General features: G+C 52.0%; 1 protein-coding gene across 1 annotated transcript in view; it reads right to left on the bottom strand.

The window, feature by feature from the left end:
- Positions 1–3,072: 3,072 nt before the first annotated feature.
- The window catches only part of Nckipsd (NCK interacting protein with SH3 domain), a 22,290-nt gene continuing 15,699 nt past the window's right edge, over positions 3,073–9,663 (bottom strand). Inside the window, exons 6-12 of the mRNA XM_013028026.1 lie at positions 9,230–9,316; positions 8,971–9,109; positions 8,739–8,819; positions 7,878–8,006; positions 7,230–7,322; positions 6,901–7,073; positions 3,073–4,048 (exon numbers count right to left, since the gene is read on the bottom strand). Coding sequence (XP_012883480.1) covers positions 3,845–4,048; positions 6,901–7,073; positions 7,230–7,322; positions 7,878–8,006; positions 8,739–8,819; positions 8,971–9,109; positions 9,230–9,316 — 906 coding nt within the window. The 3' untranslated portion in view covers positions 3,073–3,844. The remainder of the gene's footprint in view (positions 4,049–6,900; positions 7,074–7,229; positions 7,323–7,877; positions 8,007–8,738; positions 8,820–8,970; positions 9,110–9,229; positions 9,317–9,663) is intronic.

Here is a 9,663-nt window from a genome sequence, read left to right as displayed (position 1 = left end):
TCTCTCTCTCTCTCTCTCTGCGGGCCGCGGACCTGAGTGCTCTGGGATGCCACGTGGAGCCCAGAGCTGCCCCCCATCCCCTCCCGCCTCCCCCACCCCAGAGGTGCGCCCACCTGCCTCAGATCCCCGCCCCTTGACCAACATCATCGCTTAACCCCTTCAAGGGAGCGAGGGCTCCGTTCAGCCTCCGCCCGGGATCGACTCCGGGCCGGGGCGCTGGTCTCCGGCCGACCAATGGCCAGGCTTGAAGCCGCGGGAGGGCGGGAGGGAGGGCGGAGCCGCCCAATCAGCGAGTCATTGTTTCTATTGGCACAATGGGAAGCCCCGCCCCGCGCGGTGGATTCATTGTAAAGGACGAGGTTGGCTTCTAACCAACCTGGAGAATCCGGAAGCCGCTGTCTCAAACCAGCCTCCGAGGGCGACTGTAATAAAGGGCTATAGTAGCAAGTGCAGAGGGGTACACAAACATCCTAGCACAGACAGGAGAGGAGGATCAGGACCAAGAACCCAGAACATTCCACTGGGTGCAACCTCCCCCCCCCCCCCCCCGCCCCATCCCCACCCTAGATCCTGCTTCAGATTGAGCGAGAACTCCAGACCCGGATCTCCAGCCCGCCCCCCCTAAGGGCACCCATGACATCACCAGCAACCAATCAGGACATTCTCTCAGTCTTGGACTTCCGGGAGGCGGGGCTCCAGCGGGTTCCACCTTCTGGGCCCCCCACGTGGCTACCAGGAACCGAGGCTGGGTGTCCGCTGTGTTCTCCTGGATCTGAAGAACCTGCTTAGGGTTGGAGTTCTGGGTCGGAGGCACCGTATGATGGGCTCTTATACGTGGTAGTTAGAGGTGGGACACCTCCAAGAGGCACTGAAAAAGGAATTACATTGGATGATAGCCACTGGGTGCCCCCCTCACTCCCCCGCAGGTACTATGGCTGGAACTCAGGGCCTGGGCCCTGTCCCTGACCTTTTTAACTCGTCTGGTACTCTACCCCCTTGAACCACAGTTCCACTTCTGGCATTTTGGTGGTTAATTGGACATCAGGGTCTCACAGAATTTCTTGCCCAGCCTGGCTTCAAACTCAGATCCTCAGATCTCAGGCTCCCTGAGTAGTTAAGATTACAGGTGTGAGGCACCGGAACCTGGCTCCCAGGAATGCCACTCTCTAGGTCCACAGCCTACTGAGTAGAGTATAAACTTAAAGGAAAGAAGGAAGGTTGGGCACTAGTGAGAAGGAAAGTGCAGAGGAAGTGCCTAACCCTTGTTAAAGATCTGGGAAATCCTGCAGAAACTTGAGGCACAGTTTGAATGAAGAAGTTCTGGCCATGCCTAGCTTACTCTGGAGGCTGAAAACTGAGAATCACAATTTGAAGCCAGACTGAGCAGGAAAGTCCATGGGACCTTTAACCACTAGAAAACTGGAAGTGGCACTGTGACTTGAAGTGGCTCAGAGACAACACCCAGACCATGGGTTCAAGTCCTATGACACCCAAATAAAAATTAGGTGACATCAGCAAGAGACAGTGGTGTTATCCTAGGTCTTGGCTATGTGGACAAATCTCAAGTCCCATGACTGACAAAAAAAATAAAAGATAAAAATCCTAAAGTGCCTACAAAAAATACTTCCAGGGACTGGGAAGGTGGCTTCATGGTAGAGTGCTTGCCTAGCTTGCATGGATCCCTAGGTTCGATTCCTCAGTAACACATACACAGAAAAAGCCAGAAGTGGCACTGTGGCTCAAGTGGTAACAGTGCTAGCCTTAAGCAAAAGAAGCTCAGGGACCATGCTCAGGCCCAGAGTTCAAGCCCCAGGACTGGGGGAAAAAAAATTCTATTCTTCCAAACCAGTCAAAGCCAGTGACTGTGAAGATGTGTGGCCCCATCTGATGAATAAGGGGTCTCGGGTAAGAAATAAAAGCTGGGCACTGGTAGCTCAGGCCTGTAATCCTAGCTACTCAGGAGGCTGAGATCTGAAGATCAAGACTCAAAACCAACCTGGGCAGGAAAGTCTATGAGACACCTATCTCCAATGAACCAGCAAACCGTAGAAGTGGAGGTGTGGCTCATGTGGTACAGTACCAGCCTTGAGTGAAAAGGATAAACCAGACAGCAAGGCCCTGAGTTCAAGACCCAGTACTGACTACAAACCTACCTCTACCCTTGTTAACATATTCTGTGACCTACCGAAATGATCACATCTCTGCTGTGGCTACCATTACAAGGAAACTAGTACTGGATAATATTGGGGCTGGAGGAAGGCTGGCTTCCTTGGGAACAGCCATGCAAGACAAGAGTTTCAACTGAGAAAGAGGGATGACTCAGAAAACGGGAAGGTGGCTCAGTGGTAGAGCGCTTGCCTCGCATGCATGAAGCCCTTGGTTCAACTCCTCAGCACCACATAAGCAGAAAAAGCTGAAAGTGGCGCTGTAACTCAAATGATAGAGCACTCACTTTGAGCTGAAGAGCTCAGGGACAATACCCAGGCCCAGAGTTCAGGCCCCAGGACTGGCCAAAAAAAGAAAGGAAAGGAAAGGGAGGGAGGGAGGGATGAAAGAAAGAAAAAGGAAGATGTGAATAAAGCCTGGAGATGCTCCTCATAAGTTGACTACAGGGGGTATTTTTTGGTTTTGTTGGTTGTGGGGCTTGAACTCTAGGCCTGGGCGCTGTCCCTCAGCTCTTCAGCTCAAGGAGAGCACTTTGAGCCACAACACATTTCCAATTTTCTAGTGGTTTATTGGAGATAAGTGTCTCACAGACTCTCCTACCGGGGCTGGCTCTGAACTGCGATCCTCAGATCTCAGCCTCCTAAGTAGCTAGGATGACAGTTGTGAGCCAATGGCGCCTGGCTACAGGGGGTATTGACTATGGCTCTCTGGGAAAAGAGAGAGATCAGAGTAGAAAGGCTGAAACCAAGCCTGTGGGATGGAGAGAGATCCAGGCCTGTCAGAGTCCATCACCTCACCGGGCTGAAGTCAGTGCATACTAGAGCTACTGAGCTCTTAGGAGCTGGGGCCCCCCAGCACCCCTACGCTTCCGCTGTCCCGCCCTCCAGGATCATCCAGAGAATCCTGTTTCCAGATGACTGTAATTTATTTCCAAAGATGAGCTGCAGCACATAGGAAAATACACATGGCTTTTCGGTCTGCATTTTTTTTTTTGAAACAGAGAAAATAAGATTCATTTGTTTTCATTCTTGGTGCCATCGTCCTGTTTCATGAGGTTTCAGGCTGGATGGACTGTTTCCAAGAATCCTGCTTGGCAAGTAGCAGGGTTGGCCAAGGCCTCTGGGGGGGTTGAAAGCAGTGGGGTGGGTGGGTGAGTGGGGTGGGCACAGATCCTTATTAGGGGAGGGGGGGGAGAAAGGGTACAGAGACAGGGCTGCACATGAGCGACAAACTCACTGCAAAGCTAAGGCAAAGAGCTGGTGGGAGGGGCTTCTCCCTCCGCCCCAAGGGCACGGCTCTGCGGCTGCCAGGACTCAGAGCAGGCAGGATAAAGGGTGAGGAACTCTGGCCCAGCCTGGAGCGATAGCAGGACTGTGGGTGTGCACGTGGGTACAGGGGGTGGGGGGCGGGGTGGCATGCTGAAGAGGCGGGGAATTGAACTTCAGCTTGCACATTTCTTCCGTCCCAGTGGAGCTCCCACACCTTGGTCCCCAATCCTACATTTGGCCCCGTGCATCATTATGTTCCACTTCAAGTGTGCGCAGTGGGGGTGGGGGTCCTTCTGCTTCTTTATCCACTCCTAATGCCAGTGCAAAATGATCTTAGGGTAAACCCCCCTCCTTGAAGTCCCCTGTAACCCTGACCAGGGCTACAGGGAAGGGAGAAAAAAAGGGAAATGCTAGCTGGGGGCTTCTCCCAGCACTGGGAATTCTTTGCACATCTCTCGGACAATCATGCGGTCCATCTGGCACTGGGGCGAAACTTCCTCCTCCAATAGGATGCGCCGGAGCGTGGCCTGCAGGTCAGGCAGCCGATGGCGGTGCTGCAGGTAGGGTGTGGAGCGGACCACAGCATACATCAGGGACAGGTACTCCATGCGCAGCTGTGGGAAGAGCAGGGGGGCTCAGGGAAGCCTCCACCCAGCCACGGCTGCCCCATGGACCCCAGGGTTAAGGACCAGCACACACAACTTGAATAACCGTACTGCGTCCCTAGCACCTGATGCAGAAATGGCCTTCAGGAGGTGTTCTATGGGGGTTGGGATTGTGGCTTAGGGGTACAGTGCTTGCCTAGCATGCACAAAGCCCTGGGTTCGATTCCTCAGTAGCACACACACAGGAAAAAAGCTCAAGTGGTGGTAGAGCGCTAGCCTTGAGCAAAATGAAATTCAGAGATGGGGCTAGGAAGGTGGCTCAGTGGTACAGTGCTTGTCTTGCATGCATGAGGCCCTGGCTTCAATTCCTCAGCCGCACATAAGCAGAAAAGGCCAGAAGTGGCACTGTGGCTCAATGGTAGAGTGCTAGCCTTGAGATGAAGAGCTCAGAGACAGCGCCCAGGCCCAGAGTTCAGGCCCCACAACCAACAACAAAAGAAGAAACTCAGGGACAGTGCTGACCCCTTGAATTCAAGCCCCAGGACTAGCATTAAAAAAGAAAAAAAAAAAGTAATGAATGAATGAGCTGAGTGCTGGTGGCTCACACCTGTCATCCTAGCTGCTCAGGAGGCTGAGATCTGAGAATCTGGGTTCAAAGCCAGACCAAGCAGGAAAGTCTATGATACTCTTACCTCCAACTAATCACCAGAAAACCAGAAGTGGCACTATGGCTCAAAGTGGTATAATACTAGACGAGCAAAAGAGCTCAGGGTCAGCACCCAAGTCCTGAGTTCAAGGCCCACAAATGACCAAAGAAAAAAGGGGGAGGGGCTTAAAAAAAAAGCTGAGCCGAATCAAACCCAGGGTTTCATGCACACTAGGCAAGCACACTACCACTAAGCCACATTCCCAGCCCCACAATGTATCTTTTATGTATAAGATTTTGCTTCCCTGTATTTTATTTGGGTTAATATGTCTTATCTATAGTAAATGGATGTTTTAAGTTAAAAAAAAAAAAAGCTGAGCCGGTGGCGGTGGCTCATGCTGTAATCCTAGCTATTCAGGAGGCTGAGATCTGAGGATCACAGTTCAAAGCCAGCTCAGGCAGAAAAGTCCCTGAGACTCTTATCTCCAACACATCACTCAGAAAACCAGAAGTGGCACAGTGGCTCAAGTGGTCCAGAGTTCAAGCCCCATGACCGACAAAAAACAAAAACAAAAAAAAAACTGGCCCTGAGTTCAAGCCCAGGACTGGCACAAACAAACAATTCTCTACAGCCAGATAGAGTCCCAGACGTGGCTCTATCAAGGGAAGTCCTGGAAATTCTTTAGAGGTGGGGCCTGTCTATCCACTCCTTCGGGCAACAACACCCATCTAAGTCCTAATGTGTGGACTTCAGTCATTATCCCAGTCCTCAACTGGGGCCTCCCAGAGGTCTCTGCCATGTCCACTGTTTTCAGGACTACTGAGCCTCTTTTGCTTGGCCAGCTAGCCTTGTGCTTCATAGAGGAAACAAAAGCAATCTTTCAGAAACTCCTGGGCTGGGAAGGTGGCTCAGTGGTAGAGTGCTTCCTCACATGCATGAGACCCTGGGTTTGATTCCTTAGCACCACACAAACTGAAAAAGCCAGAAGTGGTGCTGTGGCTCAAGTGGTAGAGCACTAGCCTTGAGCTGAAGAGCTGAGGGATAGCGCCTAAGGCCCTGAGCTCAAGCCCCAGGACTGGCCAAAAAAAAAAAAAAGAAGAAAAACAAAGGTTTTTTTTCCCTTTTTTTTCTTTCTTTTTTTGTTGGCCGTCAGGCCTGAACTCTGGGCTTGGGCGCTGTCCCTCAGCTCTTCAGCTCAAAGCGAACCCTCTACCACTTGAACCACAGAGCTACTTCTGGTTTTCTCCTGGTTTATTGGAGATAATAGTCTCAGGGACTTTCCTGCCCCAGCTGGCTTTGAACCATGATCCTCAGATCTCAGCCTCCTGAGTAGCTAGGATTAGAGGTGTGAGCCATCGGTGCCTGGATAGCTTTTTCTGTTTATGTAGTACTGAGGAACCGAACCCAGGGCTTCATGCTTGCTAGGCAAGCACTCTACCACAAAGCCACATTCCCAGCCCCTGTTTTTCACTCTTGCAGTTACATTCTACCTGTTCCTACCAGAATAAGAACTGCTCTGGGTCCTGTGTGGATGGATATGACCAACTTCTGCCTTACCTACTTGTCTCCTCTAGTAGCCTATTCTCTTCCTCAATACATTTTCTGTTGTCTGTTTCTCTCTCTGTCTCTCTTTCTCTTCCTATCTGGGGCTTGAACGCAGGGCTTTACAGTCTCACTTGGCTTTATTTGCTCAAGTCTAGCTTTCTACCACTTGAGCCATAGCTGTACTACCAGCCTTTTGGTGGTTTGTTGGAATCTCACAGTCTTTTCTGCTCTGCCTGGCTTCAAATCTCAAATCCACAGATCTCAGCCTCCTGAGTAGCTAGGATTACAGGCATGAGCCACTGGTGCCCCATCTTTTTTTTTTTTTTTTTCTGCCAGACCTGGGACTTGAATTTGGAGCCTGGGCATTGTCTCTGAGCTTCTTTTGCTCAAGGCTAGCACTCTACCACTTGAGCCACAGCGCCACTTCTGTCTTTTTCTGTGTTACGTGGTACTGTGGAATGGAACCCAGGGCTTCCTGCATGCTAGGCGAGCACTCTACCACTAAGCCACCTTCCCAGCCTGGTCCTGGCTTCTGAGTATCCTCTTACACTTAACCTGGCTTCAACCTCAGCCCTCATCTCCACCGAGTATTATATCCCCACTCCACCCCTCAAATTTGAGCTCCATTTCCACTCAGTGACCATTGCTTTGGTGGCAACTTCCAGGCACCTTGTCTCCTGGTGACAGGTCAGCGATGTGGCGAACAGTGATTTCGATGAGAGCCATCATATCTGTGTGGTAGAAAATGGCGGCCGTGGACGTGCTGCTGAACACGTCCTGTAGGAACTTGAGGACAGAGTGGGGTGGCTGGGGCTCGTGTTTGAAGATGCGAACGGGGTCATCTAGAGGGCAGGAGATCACAAGGGTCAGGGGATGTCTTTGCTGAGGTTCCCAGGTCACCCCAGTGGGTTAGATGAGTGAATGAGGGTGTAAGGAAGGGGAGGAAGTGAGGATCGAGTTAAAAAAAAAATGGCTGCAACAGGTTCCTGGGTCCTTACCCCCTCTGTTCACAAGCAAGAGCAGCTTTTCAGAGAAGATCTTGACATTCGAGTGTGTGCTCAGGGCGGCCATGATGACATTCTGGTCAGGTGCTGAAGAAGAAATCACAAGCACAGGTATGGATGGAGCCTGGAAAGCTCCCCATGTTTTTTTGTTTTTGTTTTTTTGGTCAGTCCTGGGGCTTGAACTCTGGGCCTGGGCGCTGTCCCTGAGCTCTTCAGCTCAAGGTGAGCGCTCTACCACTTGAGCCACAGCGCCACTTCCGGTTTTCTGGTGGTTTATTGGAGATAAGAGTCTCACGGACTTCCCTGCCCAGGCTGGTTTTGAATCTCCATCCTCAGATCTCAGCCTCCTGAGTAGCTAGGATTATAGGCATGAGCCACTTATAGGCCCCAGCTTTTTTTTTTTTTTTTTTTGGCCAGTTCTGGGGCTTAAACTCAGGGTCTGGATACTGTCCCTAACTTTTGCTCAAGGCCAGCGCTCTACCACTTGAGCCACAGCGCCACTTCCGGCTTTTTCTGTGTATATGGTACTGAGGAATCGAACCCAGGGCTTCCTGGGTGCTAGGCAAGCACTCTACCACTGAGCCACCTTCCCAGCCCCTTCCTGTGGTTCTGTCACCCTCCAGTTGAGGGTTCCCTTCCCACCTGGCAGGTGCAGGTTGAGAGCCAAAAGTAGGTTCACGCAGAGGTCCGGCAGTTGCTCGGTGGTGTCCAAAGGCAGCCCATCCTCAACAATACTCAGGAGGAACTGGGCGAAAGGGGTGCCCAGATGTTCTAGAACAGAGGCACACAGATGTCTGTCTCTTCCTTGCCGTATCACCCATCCTCTGGAGTTCCAGTGAGCCTTAGAGACAACCTAGTTCTACCAGAAGCACTGGTTAGCAGATCTTCAGATCTCTGGGTCATAGACCCTACACCTCTGGGACCCAGGATGGGCTGATCAGTAGTGTGTATGCTTTTATTTTGGAGGAGAGGGAGGGGCTCATCCTAGGACTTGAATCCTGAGATTTTGTGCTCAAGGTTAGCATTCTACCACTTTCAGCCACAGCGCCACTTCCAGTATTTCTTTTTTTTTTTTTTTGATCCGGTCGTGGGGCCTGAACTCTGGGCCTGGGCGTTGTCCCTCAGCTCTTCAGCTCAAGGCTAGCACTCTACCACTTGAGCCACAACGCCACTTCTGGCTTTTTTTTCTGCTTATGTGGTACTGAGGAATCGAACCCAGGGCCTCATACATGCAAGGCAAGCACTCTACCACTGAGCCACCTTCCTAGCCCCTCCAGTATTTCTTTTTGACAGTCCTGGGGCCTGAACTCTGAGCCTGGGTGCTGTCCCTCAGCTCTTCAGCTCAAGGTGAGCACTCTACCACTTGAGCCACAGGGCCACTTCCAGCTTTTTTCTGCTTATGTGATGCTGAAGAATTGAACCCAGGGCCTCATGCATGCAAGGCAAGCACTCGACCACTGAGCCACCTCCCCAGCCCAAGTAGCAGTCACACGTCATTCTTACCGTAGTGTGCGTAGGGCACTGGCTCTCCCATGGAGAAGACCATGGCGAGGATGAGGGCCGAGTAGCAGAGTTTCTGGTGGTCTATAGGGGGTAGGGGGAGAGGAAAGGGAAGGCAGGCAATCAGTACTCCCCAAAGATGGCAGGAACCCTGCAAATGATGGAGCCCCCCCTCCACCCCCATCTTGAGATGCTAGGAAGCTCCTTGACACCCCACCCCCACCCCTGACCTCACCCTGTGTGTCCGTCTGCATGTCCCGTGCCAACTCCACGGGCAGCACAGACGACACCAGCGTGGAGATGATGGCCGCATCCAGGCTACACATGGCGCCAAAGCACTTGAGAAGCAGCAGCCGCAGTGATGTTCGGTGTTCCTGGCAGAGGATCTTGTGTGTGCTCAGGGTCCAGGAGGGGGTGCGGGTGTGGCTGCGGATTCCCCCCCCCCCCGCTCATCCCTACCCCTCCACACCCTCTCACCCCCGGCTTGCATATACCATTTGGTAATAGGCCACCAAGGCCAGGACGGACTCGAACTCATTCTTCTTGCACATTTTCTTGCAAACTTCAGGGTCGGCGTCAGTCTGCAGGAGAAGAGGAAAATTGCCAGGTGTTGGTGGCTCACACCTGTAATCGTAGCTCCTCAAGAGGCTGAGATCTGAGGATCGAGGTTCCAAGCCAGCCCAGACTGGAAAGTCTGTGAGACTCTTTATCTCCAATGAACCACTCAAAATGTGGAAGTTGGGCTGTGGCTCAAAGTGGTAGAGCGCTAGCCTTAAGCAGAAAGCAGCTCAGGGACAGTGCCCAGGCACTCAGTTCAAGCCCCAGGACTGGCCAAAAAAAGAAGCACAGAATCCCAATGTTTTTTTTTGTTTTTGTCAGTTGTGGGGCCTGAACTCTGGGCCTGGGCGCTGTCCCTCAGCTCTTCAGC

Source organism: Dipodomys ordii, unplaced genomic scaffold (assembly GCF_000151885.1).
Source record: "Dipodomys ordii isolate 6190 unplaced genomic scaffold, Dord_2.0 Scaffold107, whole genome shotgun sequence".
Classification (NCBI taxonomy): Eukaryota; Metazoa; Chordata; class Mammalia; order Rodentia; family Heteromyidae; genus Dipodomys; species Dipodomys ordii.
This window is presented reverse-complemented; position numbering and strand designations above follow the sequence as displayed.